This window comes from Chionomys nivalis, chromosome 3 (assembly GCF_950005125.1).
Source record: "Chionomys nivalis chromosome 3, mChiNiv1.1, whole genome shotgun sequence".
Classification (NCBI taxonomy): Eukaryota; Metazoa; Chordata; class Mammalia; order Rodentia; family Cricetidae; genus Chionomys; species Chionomys nivalis.
In genome coordinates this window covers 121,949,166-121,969,610 of record NC_080088.1, presented here as the reverse complement: position 1 = coordinate 121,969,610, position 20,445 = coordinate 121,949,166, and the positions used below count along the sequence as shown (strand labels likewise).

The window sequence follows — 20,445 nt, the reverse complement described above, 5'->3', positions numbered from 1 at the left end:
TTTGGAAAATGAAGCTGTAGATGGTTTGCCTCCAAGGTCCTTTTCAGTTCTGGGATTCTATCATTGTGTCAATAGCTTCTTCCTTCTCTCTCTTTCTTCACCTCCCTGACTCTATCATCCTTTCCATCTCTTCCCTTCTTTGCCAGTAGAGCCCGCACTGACTGTTTGTCTCTCTACTGCCTATGTGGGGTGCCGAGTGTAGTGACGATAACAGTGGCTAGAATGGTAAGATGAAAGTGATGGTGGTGATGATGGTCACGATGCGGTGTTGATGAAGATTGTGATGACAGTCTTGTTGTGGTATTGATGATGATAGTGATGATGACAGTGATGGCGATGATGGCCACGATGCAGTGTTGATGAAGATTGTGATGATGATTGTAATGACAGTCTTCTTGAGGTGTTGATAGTGATGATGACGGTGATGACGACGGTCATGATGCGGTGTTGATGATGATATAATGTTAATGGTGATTGCAGTTACGATTTGGTGTTGATGAGGATAGTGGTAATGGTTTTGATGATGGTCATGATTTGTTGATGATGATAGTGATGATGATGGTCATGATGATGGTGATGATGGTCATGATGTGGTGTTGATGATAATGGTGATGATGATGCACTTGGGCTTGTTAGTTTTTGTCAACTTGACATAAACCTAGATACATCTGGGAAAGGGGAATCTCAACTGAGAAATTGTCCCCATCAGATTGCCTATAGGCAAGTCTGTGGGGCATTCTCTTTGTTAATAACTGAGGTGAGAGGCTCTAGCCCACTGTGAGTGGTACCACACTCTAGGCAGATGATTGTGGATTGTATAGGAAAGCAAACAGAGCAAGCCATGGAAAGCTTAGTCAGTAAACAGCTTTCCTCCACGGCTTCTGCCTCTTCTGCTGAGTGCCTGCCTTCACTTCTCTCAGTGATTGGCTGTAACTGGGACATGTGAGCCAAACAGACCCTTTCTGTTGGTCGGTGTCATGTCACAGCAACAGAGAAGCAAGCTGGGATAATGATGATGGTGGTGGTGGTGATGGTAGTGACAGTGGTGGTGATGATGGTGGTGATGATGGTGATGGTGGTGATGGTGGTGATGGTGATGATAATGATGATGATGGTGGTGGTGATGGTAGTGACAGTGGTGGTGATGATGGTGGTGATATTGGTAATGAAGGCGGTGGTGCTGATCACGGTGTGGTTTGATTATGGTGATGACGATAGTGATGAGGGTGATGATTAAATTGGTGATGAGATGGCATAATGAGTTTCTTGGACCTTATTCCACTCCAGGCTCAGTGCTAAGGCCTTCACATATACTTCCCTCCCCACAGCTGTCCTGTGAGGTAGGATCAATGGTTATTCCTCCTTCCCTGGGAAAGTGAGCATCAGACTAGCTGAGGGACTTGCTACAGACAGATTTTAAACCTTTATTCCTGGCTGGGGCATCTCAAAGAGAAGTGGGTGTGGGGTTGGGTACTCATGCTAGAACAAAACCTAAGGAAACCCCTGGATATATACCTGCATGGATACACTGACCATCCACTGTGCTCCAGCCTCAGGCCAAGCCTCAGCCCACCCTGTGATGTAAAGGCCATAATTAGCCAAAGAGCAGAGCTGTGCCCATTTCACAGATAGTACAGGGTTAGGGAATTGGCCATAATCCTACATATGAGAGCAATGTGCCTTCAGAGATGACTCCAGAGACCATGCTAGAATCCTCAACTCACAATGGAAAGACCATCCCCAAGCCATCTGGAGTCTGGAGAGCAAATGGTGCATCTCCAGGCAGATTACCTCCTAGCAACAATGCATAGACGGACAGGCTCCTGAACACTGTATGAGTGTGTCAACAGCAAAAGTGCATGCAAGGCAGCCTGTGCTCTCATGTGCCAGCACCCTAGAGGGAGGTGGCAGATTCCTGTTTGCGATTTGCATAACAATCCTGTACAAGTGTCTGGTGGTCCCTAGCAGGCAATCCCACTGCTCACTTACAGTCCAGTGAGGGTGAAGGAGTGTGCTGGTTTCTGGGATATATGGGGGCCTGACCAGAGCTGCATGGCCCTGGCCTGGAGAACAGAGTCTTACACAGACTATCTGCACTGTGACTGTGAGTGGCTTAGCTGAGGCCCTGCTGGATGCTGATGGCTCTACAACAGCAGATAGCATCTCTGCTCTTATCCCAGCAAGCCACCCCAGACTGCCCAAGGCTCTCGAGCAGATCCTCCACCCTGAGGAGAGGTGTGCACCAGAGATTCCGTAAACTGCCCAGATCTTGGTCCACCATGGTTCTCCTGCACGATGAGCTCTGCCGTCCTGGTGGGAACTAACAGCACCTGTGTGCTCAGCTCTGTGAACTCTCTTCACCACCTTAGCCCATGAACCCTCCAGTGCCCCCATGGCATGCTTGCTGTGGTGACCACCTTACAAATGGGTGACTGAATGCAGAGAGGTCGAGCAGTGTGGCCAGAGCCACACAGCTAGAGCAGGGAAGAGATGGGGTTCAAAGCCCGGTAATCAGGATCTCAGACTTCACTCCTAACTGTGGCATGCTGACACTCCTCTCTGAGCGGTCAGAAGTGAGGAGAGTGTGCTCCAAGGAGGTGAAACGCAGTGTAAAGGCTGGAGAGTTGGGTCTGCTAGTTCCAGGGTCAAGAAAACGCAGCCTGCAGCTTCTGCCTTGGTTTATGGGGCTTCAAAACCAAAGAAACAAAATCAATTTTAACACTGAAAAAACAGCCCTAACTGCAGAGCCAGCCCATGACCTCCCAGGAAAGTTTGTGTGGAGAATTCTGTTGGGGGGGGGGGAGATTAAGGGGAGGACTCTCTGTTCCACCCCCAAAGCCAAGCTTTTGTTATGAAAAGAAGTAAAATTCGGCCCAGGGCCCAGATAGAGGCTCCCGTTTGCCCCCTAGTACTATTTTACTGAGTTACACTTCTCTCCACCCCTTGTCCACTGTCACTCTGAAGGAAGTGTGGTCCCCAATGGCAATCCTTAATTACAATGCAACAATTGATTGGGATTTCTTTTAAGTTCCATTTCCATAGAAGGAGAGGCACCTTTTAAGTGCAATGGTCCATGATCACTTGATGACCCTTGACCCTCTAAGCACAAAAGAGACCAGAGAACCTTCGGGCTAGGTAAGGACTCCAGTGGGTGGGCTGGGTGTGTCCCGTGGGCAGGGCTCTCAGTCCCATCAAGTTGAAGGTCAAGTTGCACCTCTGCAGCCAATTCACTGTGAGAGACTTTCTAGCTGGGAGGACCACTGAGAGGAGGCGTGTTCCTGTCGGACACAACACATAGAGTCCTCTTCCGTGTATGACCACGTCTCCCGGGTGTACTGACCTGTCTGTCTGTCCTCCTGCAGACAATCGGTGCATGGACAGAAGGTTCCTCCCAGCCAAGTCTAAGAAGCTCATCGCACTCGCCAGCTTCCCGGGCGCCGGCAACACGTGGGCCCGCCATCTCATTGAGCTGGCCACCGGCTTCTACACTGGCAGTTACTACTTCGATGGCTCTCTGTACAACAAAGGTGAGGGGGTGGAAGGTGAGGGGGACATCCTACCAACTCAGCATGCAGGGGCTTGTCCATCAAGGCCCGCTGTGTGCTCCTGCACATGCCGTGTGTCCTGAGCCTGCTGACTAGTTGGCACCTATTAAGTACTGTTAGTTAATTATTAATTATTGCTACTGTGCTGGTTAACTTTCCTCCTCTTAGGTTGCCACGACCATTTCTTAAGCACCTGCTGCGGAGCTTACCACAGATACTGACTAACCAACAGCTCTGTGCTATCAGTAGAAGTATAATAACTGTGTTTACATCAGGGCACTTATTGAGTACCAACTGTTTGCCAGGCTCCTCACCCACAGTATTTGCTGGATGCCATGCTTTGCTTTGATGTTATTCCCTGTGCTTTCCTGGGCACCATTATATTAGAAATGGGTTTCCCTTTGTGTGGTTTTCCAGATGCATTTAGGGAGCACCAACTGTGGGCAGGAATACCAATGGAGTTCAGCCACCCCCGGATATCCTGTGACCTGACTCCAGACGTGAAAGCTGAGGCTGACAAAGGGGGAAATAACTGGCCCCAGAGTCACCGTTTTTTTCAAATGTGCCCAGCTGCTTCCTGATTTCATCCTCATGTCCTTGTCACTCTCGGGCTTCTCACTGGGGGACTAGAAACCATGGGTGGCACTGGACATGAAATGTCCTCCTCTATATGGGTTTTACGTCTGTGTGTGCGCAGCCCTCGGTTGCAGCTTGTGTCTGTTTTAGTGGAGGAAACTCTTCCTGGCTGTGTGGCCTTGGCACACTGCTGCAGCCCTCTGGTCCTGTGATCATGCACCTACTACAGCTAACAGTTTGTGCCTCGTGATCGTGAGATAAAAAGTGAACACGTTGATGCATGTAACAAGCCTGGCACACTGGAAATAAGTTCTGCTCTTATGGCTTGGGTGTCAGGCACAGCTAAGGAAAGCTAGGCAGCAGCATCTCCCAGAATGAGAAGCAGAGTGTGAAGAGGTGAGGAGGGTGGGTGGAAGGTTGGAGCCAGCGGGGGTGCTGGAGGACTCAGTTGACTGATAAACACTGTCCAAAACCAATGCAGAGAGGGCTGGGTTTATTTCATCTCCCAACCCCAGGTCATATGGTCTGCCAGTGCGGGAAGTCAGGACAGGAGCTCAGGCAGGGCAGGAACCTGGAGACAGGAGCCGATGCAGAGGCCATGGAGGGTACTGGCTTGTTCCTCATGACTTGCTCAGCCTGTTTTCTTATAGAACCCACAGTGGGCTGGGCCTTCTCACATAAAGTATTAATCAAGACAATGCCCCACAGGCCAATCTGATGGAGGGAATTCCTGAGCTGGGGTTCCCTCTCCATGAATGTCTCGAAGTTGTGTTGTTGACAAACACTGTGGGGCACATGGGGCCTGTACCTTTGGACCCCAGTTCTCTGTGTTTGGTTTGGGTTTCTGTACTCAGCTACTTAGCACTATGTGTGAGTGACTGCCAGGACTTGAACTCAGACCCTCAGCAGAACCTGTGCTGTGTTGCCTTTATGTACTGGTGGCTGGGGACAGGTCAGACAGTCTCAGGTAGGCTCCACCCTCAGAGAAGGGTGTCTGTAGGATTATTGAGGTCAGAGATCTAACGTGGTTTCATCTCCTGTTTCAAGTTAAGTGAACCCCACTTTGCTAAGGCATGTTAAGATGGATTCTGAGGTTCTGTTTTCCCTCAGAGATTTGAAGGAGGAAAGGAAAGCAGCTGCCTAGACACCCGGTACTGTTCCTCCACCAACTCCGTCCTGGCGTCAGAGAGCGAAGGGGCCGTCAGTCTGAAAGTTCACAACACTTTCTAAACAGGGCCTGGGTTCAGAGCCTCACACTCCTGAGCCTTGGGCTCTTCATTTGGAACGTGGGGAGTTGGCATCAGAGATTTTCTGGTCATGTTCTTACATGACCAGATAGTGCCAGGAGGGGACCTTGGGGACACTGTGATGCAAGGCACACACAATCTGTAATATTGGTTGTGTAAAGTGTGAGAGAGAGACAAGAGAAAACATTGTGTATATGTATATATGTGTGTATGTGTGTTTGTGTATGTATGTGTGTATGCGTGTGTGCTTGTGTGTCTGTGTACAGGGTTTTTTTTCCCTGCAGCTCTGAGCCCATGTCTTGGAACAATTTCCTGGTGGCTCCTCAGAGCCTGAGGGTCACATGCTCCCCAAATAAGTAGATCCCTGTGTTGACTCTGGAAAGTGATATTTAAATATGCCACATTGTGGTGCCAGGTCCTGTAGAAAAGAGGGGTACAGAAGGGGGGCCTCTGGTGGTGGAATTCAGCAATTCCCTGTGACTCTGTCAGTTGAGCAACATTCCACAGGACCGCCTAGCCTAGCCCATCGTCTTCCTGAAGCTTCTTTCTGGAACGTGTTCCACCCAACCCACCCCGACCACAAGCCAGCTTCCCATGGGACTCTAAGTATTTCTAGACGATCGTGGCTCATCTTGCTTGTGTTTTGTTTGTTTGTGTTTATTTTTAATCTCCACAAATATCAAGCTAAGTTGATGCCATCATGGCATCAAAGAGATAGCATCTCAGGTCTCCCAAGACAGGGAGGTGACTTTCCATACTGTCCCTGTTGATGACATCATGATGCCTTGTATAGGGAATTAGGAAGTTTCCATTACTATTTTGTTGGGTTTGGTTTCTGGAGATGAGGTCCACACTGTAACCAGGATGGCTTCGTGGCATCTTGTGGCAATGCCAGCCCATCAGCTTCAGCTCCTGGGCATGGGGATCGCCATTACACCAGGAACTGATACCATGTTTCTGAGGACATTTTCTCCTCCGAGAGCGTGTGGGTTCTTGTATGCCACCTGCATCTTCCCATTGCTGGGCCTGTAATAAAATGGATTTCACCGAAGACAGAATGAAGCCACAGGTGGGAAGCCACAGAATGAAATACAGGTGGGCTGTACAGCCTCCCACCAACGGGACGTGTGCCATGGCATTTAGCCTGCGTGTGTGTGGTGAACTTCCCATTCTCTCTCCCAAGCCTCATCCTCAGTGCCCTCAGGATGCTGTGCCACAGAGAACCCCCAAAACTGTTTATCTTGTCACAGGTATGAGCCAGCCCAAATTTTCAAGGCTGGTCTAATCCCAGGACTCGGCCCAAGCAGCCCAAGGGTACAGCATGACTCGGGAAAGGGCAGCCCATTCCTCTCTCTTCTGCCCAGAGGCCCTAGGAGGGCGGCCACAACTCACTGGACCCCTAGAACAGGATCAGGTGACATGCCAGACCTTACCTCCATCTACTTTAAAAGCTGTATGTAAGCTTTTAGACATAGGCTGAGCAGGAAGACACCGTACCCCACAACCTGCTAGGTCCCGGGACCTCTTAGGCCAGAACTTTCTGTGGCTTCTGTTAGTTTCTGTGGCAGAAGTCCTAACAAAAACTGTACAAAGGAGGATCTGTTCAGGCTCATTCAGTCCCTAATTACAGGGAAGGGGGATAGGGAACAGCTCAGTCCCCAGGACAGAGTCCTCGTGCTGTATGCCTCGCCAGTTTCTCACAAAGGCTGTGAAAGAAGGTGCAGATGGAGAAACTGAGGCCCAGAGACTGTGACATAGTGTCGGGGTCACTCGCTGTCTTAGAAATAGCATGAAGGCCACACTTGACCTTTAAGATGTCCCCAATGCCTCAGCTCAGAGCATGGGAGTCCTGAGGGGTAAGGACACACAGGCTTGGGAGCCTCGGTTTGGTGCCTCTGAGTGCATCAGGACTCCCATGGCCCTCTCTAGCTCCCTCTTCTCCACCACCACCTTAGATGTTCCCTCTCACTCACCCCAGGTCTTTGATATCTGTGGTCCCTATCCTTTCTTGTCTTGGGCTAGCTGGTTCCTCCCAGAAGGCTGGGGCCGTGTCTGTACCTCAGAAGGTGAAGGTGTAGCCCAGGTCCAAAACAGAACCACCCAGCTTGATCCCTCCCGGGCCTGTTCCTTCCTGCTGCATTGACTGACAGTGGCTGTGACTTTCAGTTCCTGCAGCCTGGGTTAACAGACGCCACTCTCAGAAGCCGCAAGGCTCTGCCCAGCTTCTATCATGGTGTTCAGTACCGTGGATGCTCAGAATACACAGGAAGGAACCCATGAGTCAAGAGAGTGAGGAATACTGAGTGGGTGTGGAAGGGGTGGTATGTGCTTCCTGCCTCTCCTCTCACCAGCTTCTGACTTCTTGCCTGGGGTTGGGGACAGGGTTCAAAGGTGAGCGAGACCACTGGCGTAGTGGGCGGACCATCTGCATCAAGACCCATGAGAGTGGCCAGAAAGAGATCGAAGCCTTCGATGCAGCTATTCTGCTCATCCGAAACCCCTACAAGGCCCTCATGGCTGAGTTCAACCGCAAGTATGGAGGCCACATAGGATTTGCTGCCCATGCCCACTGGAAAGGCAAAGGTACAGGAGGGAGAGCCTGGGGCGGTGTGGGGTACAGGGTGGCCAGCATGAGGTGACAAGCCAGGCATGGGGCGGTATGGGGTGCAGGGTGGCCAGCATGGAGTGACAATCCTGATCTGGGGCAGTGTGGGGTACAAGGTGGCCAGCATGGGGTTACAAGCCAGGCCTGGGGTGGTGTGGGGTGCAAGGTGGCCAGCATGGGATGACAAGCCAGGCCTGGGGCGGTGTGGGGTGCAGGGTGGCCACCATGGGGTGACAGGAGAGAGGGTCCTGGGTGGTGTGGGGTGCAGGGTGGCCAGCAGGAAACTCTTCAGAGGAATACGGAGCTTGTGCAGAGCAGCACTGGTGGCTAAACCTCCATGGGGCCACACCCAAAACACCAGCTATGTAGCCCAGGAGCTAAGGATTCAGACTTTGCAGAGGAACTCCCTTGTAAGGGGACTCCCAGCCCTTACAGTTTCTTGAATAGCTCTAATTTTCTGGACTTAGGGAGACGAGAAAATAGTGGGGTGCAAGGATCTAGAAGGTATCCTTCCTCTACTCACCAGCTATGATTCTCTTCATGGTGGCAGAGACTGCTGGTGAGATCCAGATGGCACTGATGGCCACAAGTTTGTGGGTCCTTCCCTGGGTACCACATGGGCTGTGTCCAGCCCCTCTCTCCGTGGTGATTAGACCCTACAGCTGTGTGAAGCCACCCAACAGCTCCAACCCACAAGGTTCAGAGGGCTTGGAGGCTGGGTGTGAGAAGGTGAAGCAGGTTTGACAGTTCTTCCTCAGCTGTGTGAGAGGCTTGTGCCAGCAAGCAGGCCGAGGCTAGAACACGGCATCTGCCCTGAGGACCCTGAGAAAAGTGAGGCCCAGAGAGGTGACCACTAAGTGAGGTCCAGAGAGGTAGAGACCACTAAAGTCACTGAGATGCCCAGTGGCCAAGCTGTCCAGCTCTCCTGGGCCTCCAGGGATCTGAGAGAAGAGGGGTGTTGGGGAGTGTGGCCGCTAACTCATCACTGAGCCACCCCAGTGGTTCCTGTAGCAGGGTAAACGGAGATTGCTTAGCACCCTGGGTGCTCCTGAGCTGAGATTCCAACCCAGGCATTGATTTACACACACACGCACACGCACACACGCCAGCCTCCACGTCCAGAGACATTTACTCCCCCAGAAGCCGCCTCATCTGCTCTGTTTCCTATTTTGAACACCTGGGCACTTTAGGTCAGTGCTGAGTCAGGGCTGAGCCAACAGAGGGTAGGTGGGGGATTGGACCAGACTCACCTCCTACTAGGGACAGACTAGCTCCATCAACTCCTCAGGTCAAGAGCCCCCACGCTCCACCTACCCTGCCCTCTTCTTTGACACCCTATACACCAGGAAACTGGGGGACTCATTAGCAAGGCCAGTTACCAGGCTTCACCCCAGAGCTGCCCACCTAGAAACGCTGCATTTTTACCAGCCTCTGGGGACCTTCCTGATACACACGCCAACTTAAGTGCCACTGCCTTAAACCCTTCCTGTTCAGGGGTGGCTGGGACCAATGGCACCAGCGCACCTTAGATACTTCAGAGTCTGTGTCCAAGCAGATTTCTCAGGGGCTCCAGTGTTCTCACAAGCTTTAAGAACTGCTTTAGGACACCCTTGATCTAAGATGGGAGGGTTATCTGGGAGGGGAGGCCCCACAGCCGCTGTGTGCATCCAATCACTGTAGCGCTGCCCCCCCCCCTAATTAGATGGAGATAAGCCTCCCCCCAAACTTTGGTTCTATAACGTTAATTTTACAGCCCCGCTGGAGCAGGACCAAGGCAAAATTTTCTGTGATATGATTACACAAGGTGAATTGTCCTGGGTCTGTGTAATGAAACAAATCCTGTGGTTAACGATTCCGTGGGGAACTGGCACCGAGCAGCCATTCATCAGGTTTGCTCTCTCCTGACAACGGAAGATGAAGCGGGAGACCTCTGCGCTGTGTGCAGCCAGGCACATCTGTGTGGTCTTGGCTCCCCGGGGTGCCTTTGTTTCCGGATTTGTGGGTGCTAATCAGCTACCAGGAGCCCTGAGCTAGGGAGGGCTTTTGTTTCCATTTCTATTCTCCTTTGCAGAGGAGTCATTTGGGGGCTTTGAGAGGTGAGGGGTTGGAGAGTGTGGGCAAACATCCAATATGGAAGAGCTCAGAACAGCTTAGGGTGCTGCTAAGCCTTGGGAGGGAAAGTCGGACCAGCAGGATGGGGCACGTGGGGTGTCTCAGGAAAAGCTAAGTGCTGACATCAGCAAGGATGGTCATAGGTAGCATTTACTCTTCTGCACCTAGTACCTTGTCGGGACCTTTGCAAAGCTTATTAGCCTGAGAGGTTAGGGATGCCACTCAAGGAGAGAGCAAGTAGCACCTCCAAGGTCACCCAGTGTGGATGGAGAAGAGCAAGGTTCCCAGCCCAGCCACCTGACTGGAAAGTCGTCTGTGGACAGCTGTGTCTTAGCCAGCAGCCGAGGTGAAGATGGACACAGCTGGTAGACAGAGAGGCAGCTTCCTCGGGATAGTGCAGGTGGTGGGATGGGAAGACACACAGGCAAATGGCTTCAAGATGGTCACACGGGCCACACCTGAAGTCTAGACCTGTGGGCGTTAGATGACAAAGGCCAGCCTCACCTGGGTTTCTCCTGTAGTAGCTGTCCTGAGTCACTAAGGACGCTGGGAGGTGACTCCAGAGTGGGAAAGAGGCTGACTAAGGGAAGGAGCCCCCATGCGTACTTAAAGTTTCCCAATCATCCAGATACATCTGGTCCTAGCCCATTATAACAGTACGGGCCCAATTAGTCAGCTGCCTTGTGAATAATCTATTTTAGGAATAAAAAATAACCTGTCGCCAGCATAAATATTTCCCAAGTAGCTGTGGGGTTCCAGGGGGGGACCGGAAGAGAGGCATCTCAGGACAGCTTCCGTCAAGAAAAGCAGCCTTTTATCACGGAGTAATTTAGCAGTTGGAATTTCAATTTAGTTCAGCAGCGGTTACCCCCAGCTCCTGCTGGGTACCAGGCTGTGGGAGGAAGCCAGGACTAGGCTGCTGATGTCTGGAGAGGATCTGGGCCAGAGTGAGGCGGGCTGGATTGGCTGGTATTTCCCTGCTGCGTGACCTTGACCAAGTCACTTCACTTATCTGAGTCTTAGCCTCCTTCCTGGTGACAGATGCACTATAGTCTTCTCCTTTCAGAGTATCTAGGAGGATTTTAAGGTCCCCCACCTAACTTGAGAGATTCACTGGTCTGTCATGTGCTGCCCACCCTGGAGGGGGTGCTGCGCTATCAACCATTGAGCCTTCAGTGCCTCCTCGGGGTTTTCCAGCTGAGTTGGGGCTGATGCTGATCCCAGCATCCCAGTGCCCATCTTGGGCAGTCTCCCGACTTCCCTCCCACCTGAGCCTCAGCAGCTCTTCTCATTTGCTTGTTCTACAACTACCCAAGGAGTGCTCCATGTAGCCTGCATGCAGTGCTCCGTGTAGCCTGCCTGCAGTGCTCCGTGTAGCCTGCCTGCAGTGCTCCGTGTAGCCTGCCTGCAGTGCTCCGTGTAGCCTACCTGCAGTGCTCCGTGTAACCTGCCTGCAGTGCTCCGTGTAACCTGCCTGAACTGCTCCGTGTAACCTGCCTGCAGTGCTCCGTGTAGCCTGCCTGCAGTGCTCTGTGTAGCCTGCCTGCAGTGCTCCGTGTAACCTGCCTGAACTGCTCTTTGTAACCTGCCTGAACTGCTCCGTGTAGCCTGCCTGCAGTGCTCCGTGTAGCCTGCCTGCAGTGCTCCGTGTAACCTGCCTGAACTGCTCTGTGTAACCTGCCTGCAGTGCTCCATGTAACCTGCCTGCAGTGCTCCGTGTAACCTGCCTGCAGTGCTCCGTGTAACCTGCCTCTCAAGTCAGGCAACCCGATGGGTGCCCTCCCATGACTTTCTATCCCATGGCAAGATGGCTGATGAGCCCCCCAAAGAGACAGTTCGTGACAGCTTAAATAAAGAGTAGAGAGACCACACAATCAAAATTAACAATCCTGTTTAAACCATCCCCACGGGCTCAGTGGGCGGTGGAGACAGATGCGTAAGCAGGGTGACCACACAGTAATGACTCACTGTGTGGTCAGGAGGAAGAATTGGGCCTGCAGAGCCCAAAGGAGGCCTGAGCCCTGGGAGCCAGTAGGATGACTTCTTGAGCCACAGCAAGGATGAGAGTAGAGTAGACATGCTTATTGAACAGCTGCAGGGCTAGGTCAGGGTGCTGACAGTCTGTCCCCACCTCCACCCCCCACCTCCTGAGCCATCCCCCACTGCCCTGGGCTCTGGCCACACTCTGTACACAGCCTGCCACTCCCTGTACACAGCCCACCACTCCCTGTACACAGCCCACCACACCCTGTGCACAGCCCACCGCTCCCTGTACACAGCCCGCCACTCCCTGTACAGAGCATGCTGTCATTGCTTAATGGTAGCAAAAGGCCCACATTCTGCCGCCACATCTCCCAAGTCCTGCTCCTCGGCTCACTGAGTGACCTTGGCTCACCCACTCTCTGCCTCAGTTTCCTCTTCTGTTAAATGATGACCACCATGACATGGACCTGTGAGAACTGAGTAGAGCTAACTCCTGCCTATGTCAACATAGTGAAAACACAATTACCATCCAGCAATGTACCTTTATAATTACTATATTAGTGGAAATTATAGCCCTATGGTATGACTATATTTACATAAATATAAATCTTATGTAATAATATCTTATGTAATATAAATCTATTTTATAAAGCCAGGTATGGTGGCACACACCTTTAACCCTAACACTCAGGAGGCAGAGGCAGGTGAATCTCTGAGTTCGAGGCCAGCCTAGTCTACAGAGTGAGTTCCATACAGAGAAACCCTGTCTCAACAAAACAAAACAAAATCTATTTTATATAACTTATATAATTTGCAGAGTATAGTCTCGAGGGGTGAGTCAGAGGGACCTGGACACAGAATGGAGTCTTTACTATGTTGTCTTTTTCCTTTCAGTTGATGAAACTGTCTGGTTGTCTTTACCTTTTGAGGGAGAGTCTGTGACTAACTTTGAATTTAGTTACCCTACTTAAAAAACTTATAACACTCCGTGTTGCTCATTAGTACACCAAACTGTATAAACAGATTTAAATATTTGTCCTTTTAAAAGTTTTACAACCATTACTGAATTTAGTAAGTATATTCTAGATAGGTATAAGACTATAAACAGATTTCTTTTTAATGATTAAAGCAATGACTATTCAAAACACAAAAGCTTGGTTCAGTGGGAAAACATTTAATCACAGGTTTAAATGTCCATTTAAGTCGAAGGGTAAACAAAGGATTGTGTTGTTTTAAGTGTTTTTTTTTTTTTTGGAGAGAGGGGTAAACATTACTAAAAACATATCAATAATTAAAGTATTGTAAAGTATTGTAGAGAATTAAGCATCAGTTTTATCTCAGGGCACTGACTGACCTCTAAGTTTTATAACTTCAGTGTTATTTTAGCCTCATTATAACCATATCCATTTCAAACAATCCTTTTGCAACATACTTTGATCTTATTATTATTGTTATTACAAAATTTAGAAAAGAATTTTTTCTTTGGTTTTTTGAGATAGAGTTTCTCTATGAAACTCAGATCTTGGCTGTCCTGGAACTCACTCTGTAGACCAGGCTGACCTCGAACTCAGAGATCTGCTTTTCTCTGCCTCCTGAGTGCTGGGATTAAAGGTGTGAGCCACCACGCCTATCTTAGAAAAAATTTAATGAGGTAATTTTGAAAGTAAGTTCAGGAGGCTGTAATATAAAACAAAATATGGTATATTAAATATTCAATAGTCATTAATACAGGTAAAGTATATTAGCTTTTGTTTACTTCAGCAAATTTAAATTAAGTATCTGTTAAAGAGTAAAGTTGCTGTAGCAGGTACTTTGAAGTGTTTTGCTTTTATGTGTGTGAGGTTTCTGTTGTCATTGCTGGAAAAAGCCTTTCCTTTAGTCACCAAAAGTATAAGGCGTAAGGACTGGGACAGAGCTCAGCATTCATGATTTTATTTTTCTTTTTAATTAGAAACAGAGGTGAATAAATCTGTTACATTCTGAACTATGGTGTAACTCATTAAGATGATCTATAAACTCTAAGATGTCTATGCAAACCTCAAAGTAAGATTTTAAAATGACAATTCAAAAAATACAGATGTAGAGTTTTCTCTTCCATTGGCCTTGCCAAGATATGCAACCCTGCTTGAAACCCTGCTCATCCCCTCGTTTATTTTTTAAAGAGGCAGCGCTGCTCAAAAATACCCTTGAAATGTTGGTGCATGTACAAACACATATAAAGGAGACCTACCGGAAGCACAGGTGTGAGTTAGCCTGTTAGTCTATGGGCTAGAGTTTAGTGTGTCAAGAGTGGCAGTTGTTCACTGAGAAAAACATATCCTAGAGCAGGAGCATCATATAGTTACTTTACACCCTCAAGGGTTAGGGTCCATGTTGTGAACCAGACTGGGTTAAGGATCAGGAGATCACATCTTTGTCAGAATTGTATCTTGTTCTTAAAAGCAGATTTAATTTTTTTTAATCTAAAAACTCACGTTAGTTGTCGCCCCCCCCCCCCCCCGAAAAAAAGATTTGGGACCATTAAAAGAGCCAAATGAAAAGTGGAATAGACAAAAAGGAGAGTTAGTCATGTGATCAACCCCGGGAAGGGAGACAATAAGATCCATCAAACCTGCAAGTTTGTCTCGGGACCTGGAGTGAGGTCAGAGTATAGAGGGCCCAGACTATGCAAGACTAATCAGCCCTGGTGGAGGTGGTGCCGTCATCAGGCTTCAGTCTCTCTGAGGGAGTTGAAAAGTTGCTAGAACTGTTTGAAATCAGGGAGACAAGGTCCCCCTCCAGCTGGTGCCCTTCCCTCTCCCAACATGAGATTCCTGGGGGAACTCCTGTGTCCTGAGGTTTCATGGCTTCAATAATGACAGTCAACTGAGACACATGTGTCTCTTGAGAGCGATTTCTAACAGACTGGTAACTCCGGGGATCAGTTTTGATGATGAAGTTCCCCTGAAAAAGACACATGTGACCCAGTAGCAGAGCTGGTGGGTCTGGGAAATGTCTACCGTTGTTGGTGTCGGTGGCACTTAAACATTTAGAGAGTTTCTTGTTAGATAAGAGGGACGCAGAACCCCGTGTTTAGGAGGATTGACAGGTCAAGATAGCAAACAGGGAAACTCCCCAAGATGCTTGAAGATGGGGCTCAGGATAAGTCCCCAGAAATGCTGGAGAGGGGACACAGAGAGATGCATTTGGTTTTCTTTAATAGTCTGAGGTGGTCCCCTAAGCTCAGTCCAAGCTGAGATTTGGGGTTTTAAGGCCAAGAGGACTTTTAGAGCTGGTTAAGACACTTTGATAAAAGCATGAGAGTTAAAGGGAAAGAAGCTGCTCAAAGAGAAGGTAAGATAGGAGGCCATGATGAGCAGACCAGAGAGAAAGGAGGGGAAAAGGGAGGAAGAGGGAAAAGAGGTGAGGGGTGGGGGATGAGGGAGGAGGAGAGCTATCTCAGAATTGACCTTTGACATAAACCTCCCAAAAGTTTTTATTAATTTTTTATTTTAGCATCTACTTTAACTCCTCTGGCTTAAGAGCTCTTTGTTATGAATTGACTATTTGACCAGTTTTGGGAGATCGTTTTACATCTCAGTTAAAGCCAACTGCCTATTTGTGATTTTTGCCTAGGACTTTGCTTTTATTGCCTCCTACTTTGGAGGTAACTGTTTGGGTTATCTTTAGTGTGTTTTTCCCAAACACTTTCAAGTTAGTCAGCAATTATCACTCCTAGAGCTGCTGGAGAGGCAGATGGCCATTTCCCTCCAGACAGTTCCTCCTCTGTGGAAACCTCATTGCCGCATTTATATATATTTTTTCTCTTTCTTTTTTCTATTCTGAAAAGTTACCCATCTGTACTAGCTAGAGACCATGTGGTTTTGGTCAGTTTTCTGTGCTGCTTTTGGCAAAGGCTTTCTCAGCTTTTACCCTGAAGCCAACTTCTCCTACTGGGTCTTCCTTACATGTTTACATAAGCGTGAGGGCACTCAAGACACTGGGTGAACAAACCGGGTGTCTTCCCGGACAGACGGGTGAGCCAGTGAGATGTCTTCTGACCTAGAATAGGCACGTTTGCTGAGTTCCCTGTGAGGCCGTTGCACACAGAGAGGCATTCCCTCTGATGCCTCAACTTTGTGCTGTGGTTTAGGGTGGGAGCGAACAAGTGCCTCTCCTCTTCAGTGTCCTTATCATAAAACTGCTAAGCTAAAGGTTTGACAAGGTCACAGGAGAAGTAGCAGAAAAGCAGAATTAAGCAGTTGAGGAGCATCAGGAAGCAAAGGTCAAATGTCAGGAAGCAAAGGTCAAGTGATATAAATGAAAACATCTCAAGGACAAGAATAACCACAACAAAACAGAAACTAAAATACCTTCAAAGTCCCAGGAGCAGATGAAATACTGAAAAGGAGCCAAATAGCAGAATCTAAATTGCCTTTAGAATTCTGAATGCAAGCAAGCAAACCAAACCAAATATTAGAACAAAATGCTTTCCAACAAACAAACAGATCACCTCAAAGCAAATATTCTGAAAGTAGACTAAAGAGATTCCTATCGAAATATGGTCTGTTAACCAGCTCAGGATTGACAAATAGACTGTCCACAAAACCAAGGAAAGATCTCACCAACGACCCACCTGAGGAAATCACACCAGATGACCAGGGCTCACGGGATGCATGTAGGTACCTGGCTTCCATTCAGGCAGTTCCTCTGTGAAAAATGAGCCATTTTTAGAACCCCGCATGTCACCATATCTGTTGACACAAAAGCCACAGCTCTCATCTTAAAGGAAATATGAGATCGTTTATTCTGGAGTCATTTTGAGTGACCATGGCTCGGAAACACAGATTTAGGTTACCCCAAATTCCATGTTCCAACATGGAAGCAATTTCATGAAGTTTTTGTAGCTTTATAGGACAGATAAAGCCTGAAACAAGGCAAGTTTAAATGCATTGGTGGGTCCGTCAGAGAGGCGGGTACAGCGAAACCTTGCTGTAGACCAAGAGGCTACCTGATGGCGTTCTTAGTTTCTGAATTGCTGGAAACTAGTGATCTGCTAAGTTAATAGATTCCAAAGGGTTTCTGTCTACTGGTCAGGGGAGTTAGCTCTGACACAGGGGTGGGCAAGGAATGGAGGTTCCAAGGAGCTAGAACTAGTCCAAGGGAAGGCGATTTGCTCCTACACCTCTCCATGGTGCTGCCGTTCTAATCAATCAGGGTCTGGAGCCGCAGCTTCTTTCTAAGAGCTCTGGTTCCTGAGATCAAACCTGGGGCCTGCGGCATTCTAGGCAAGCAAGGGCCTATTCCCCAGCCCTTCCTGTATAATTCTGCATATCTTATCTCCGTACCTCCACATAGTGGTGGCATTACTTACATGTTGTGGTCTCTTTGTATATAGGGCTGACTGTGTCTGGTCAGTGAACCAGGCTCCAGTCAAGTGTGTGTGACCCCCAGAGATCACAGGTAGGTGTAGCATGATCAATAAGAACTCAGAGACAATATTGGGGTTTAACTTGAAGACCAGAAAAGCAAAGCAGCCAGCCACTGGCTCTTACCTTGACTTCAGTCCAAAAATGGCGATCCTGCCTCCAGGAAACCTCAGAATGAGACGGAGACTGAGAGCTGTCTCCTCCTGTTTTATAATCTCTCTAGTTGTGGGATTAAGGGTGTGCACCACTACCACCTGGTTTCTATGGCAAACTAGTGTGGCTACCAGGATTAAAGGTGTGTCACCACTGCCTGGTCTGTAAGGCTAGCCAGAGTGGCTATTTTACTTTTCTGATCTTCAGGCAAGTTTTATTTATTAAAATACAATTGGAATGCCACTCCAGGTGGGTTCAGATGTCTGGGAGGTGTGTCATCTGCTGACCCCTTGCTGTCTCTGCAGAGTGGCCTGAGTTCGTGAGGAACTATGCCCCATGGTGGGCCACACACACGCTGGACTGGCTCAAGTTTGGCAAGACAGTACTGGTGGTGCACTTTGAGGATCTCAAGCAGGACCTCTTTGCCCAGCTGGGCCGAATGGTCAGCCTGCTGGGCGTGGTGGTCAGGGAAGACCGGTTGCTGTGCGTGGAGAGCCAGAAGGATGGCAACTTCAAACGCTCCGGGCTCCGCAAGCTTGAGTATGACCCGTACACGGCCGAGATGCGCAGGACCATCGCTGCCTACATCAGGATGGTAGACACAGCACTGCGCAGTCGCAACCTCACAGGGGTGCCCGATGCCTATGGCCCAAGATGATGGGTAGCCAGGGAGGGACCCAGCAACCCCCGTGGCTCCAAGAGCTGACTTCCCTCTGGCATGAAGACAACCCCAGGCTTCTGCCTGCCTTCAGAGAGGCCCCTCCGAGGCCTGGGGAGGAGACAACCAGGCACCTTCCCCTGACTGCCTGGTTTGGGGAGTCCATATCCCTGATGTTGGGGAGAAACGGGAAGATGGTTATCATGGAGACAGCAGTGGCTGGGAGGTTCTGAATGTGACAGCTGATAGACCGTTATATGCAGTGACCCTGCAGCTGACTGTGAGGGCCCCTGTCTTTTTCCCTGAGCAAGCACTGGCTTTCTGATCTCTCTCAGGCCTCCTCTTTGTGACATACAGTTGTCTGGGATGTGTCTCCGTGGCCTTAGAAGTCTGACTTTTGAGGTAGGAAGACCGGTGCTTTGACACCGCCGTGGGAGCTGCCCCCACATGTGAGATCCAAGCTGGGTACCGTTCCACCAGGACTGAAACTCTGTCCTTTCTGCCCACACTGTGTCTTGGGGTTGGGAGTGACTTTGGGATTCTTGATCCTTCTTCCAAAGTCCCTTAGGTACCAGAAACCAACCCAGCAGTTGACCATGTGCCCAATACAGAGCCACAGTGATCCATATTTTCAGGGTGGGATCCAACATGTCTATCTTACACTGCCCCCCTGAGTCCCTTAACCGGGGAGTCCTTTATTACCCAGGGGAGCACAAAAGTGCTCCAACTCAGAAGGAGCCACACTCAAAACATCCCCCTACCTGCCAAAACATCAGCCTCCCTTCCCTTGCATATAGCCCAACAGGGCCAGTCCCCACTGGGGACTCCTTAGAAATGGGGTAATGGATGGCCCTCCATTTCCACAGCACCACCGCTCTCGATGCTGAGACACCAAACCAAAGGATTTCTGACTTAGGTCACTGGTCATGTTTTCAAGCGCATGCGTCCAGGATCCTGTCTCCCCCACCTTGGATCCCTGCGGCTTCCCCTCCAGCCCACACCTTCACCATTTCCACTGCACAGACTCAAAAGCCATAGTCACAGCCCCCTCGCTCTTCTGTCTGGAGCAGCCCCCCCTGCAGCTTTGGGGGGGCAAACACTCATTCCCAGCTAGCCAAGGAACCCAGGAGAAGGTTCATGAAAAGAGATATATTTTTTTAAGAGGAATGTGACCAAGACATTCTGCCCCTTGGATACTGGCCACGCAAAAAGGAAGGGCCAGAGACTCTACCTGATTCCCTTCTCCAGCACCCTCATCTGGAGGCTTTGGACCACCCCAGGGCTCAGCCAGTGGGCTCTGAATGTATTTTGTATGGTGTTTCTTCCCTCTAGGCTCATTTCTAATTTTCTTTTACTGGGGAGCAGATGACCACCTCTCCCCTCCAGTTTGGAGGTCATTCTCTCTGGCTCCAGAACCTGGACCAGTTCCTTGCTAGTGGCCACCTCTGGTCACGAACTTTCTGTTCAAAGATTCCTCAGGTCAATGCGATCATTAAAGAGTTTTGTTGCTAATTCTACCATGTGGCCCTGTTGTAGACGCTGAGCTCACAGATGAGATGCTTTCTTGGGTGTGTATGTGAGAGAGAGAGAGAGAGAGAGAGAGAGAGAGAGAGAGAGAGAGAGAGAGAGAGAGAGAGAGAGGAGAATGTCCAGGAAAGAGATGAGGTGTGAAATTCTCTGGGCTTGTGCACAGATGTGGAAGACGTGTTCTTAAGAGGTCTCTTCTGTATGTGTGAGTGACAGAGGCCCCGTGTGGCTGCTGTACATGTCTCTTCACTAGGGGAGCCAGTGACAACAAAGAGACACAGGGAAGCCTCTCTGATGCCAAGAATGCTGTGGTTGGCCCATTCAGTCCCCAGACCTCTACCCTGGCTTCTCACACCAGACTGCAGCTTCTCTGGGGAGGGCTGTGACCAGATACTTTTCCAGCCAGAGGGAGAAAGGGCTTTTAATGTTGCCTTGTTGGCAGTGGGGGCGGCTTCACCCCACTCAAAGTCCCAGCCCCCCACAGGAGCAAGAAGAAGAAGGACTTGAGTGGTAGAGTCACGGGGAGGGAATGCTGCTCCTGAGAGCCCTGCTGGGTGACTAAGTTCATGTGGGCCTGGGCTGACGCAGATCTCAATCGTAAGCTAACTCTTACCTGTCACAGATGTATCCG

The 20,445-nt window shown here is 49.5% G+C and overlaps 1 protein-coding gene across 3 annotated transcripts in view; it reads left to right on the top strand.

The window, feature by feature from the left end:
• Positions 1 to 19,798, top strand: part of Wscd2 (WSC domain containing 2) — a 95,016-nt gene extending 75,218 nt beyond the window's left edge. For all 3 annotated transcript variants that reach the window (XM_057763991.1, XM_057763992.1, XM_057763993.1), the window contains 3 exons: positions 3,363 to 3,527; positions 7,751 to 7,951; positions 17,935 to 19,798. In XM_057763991.1, the coding sequence (XP_057619974.1) occupies positions 3,363 to 3,527; positions 7,751 to 7,951; positions 17,935 to 18,287 (719 nt within the window). In that variant the 3' untranslated portion in view covers positions 18,288 to 19,798. The remainder of the gene's footprint in view (positions 1 to 3,362; positions 3,528 to 7,750; positions 7,952 to 17,934) is intronic.
• Positions 19,799 to 20,445: the final 647 nt, after the last annotated feature.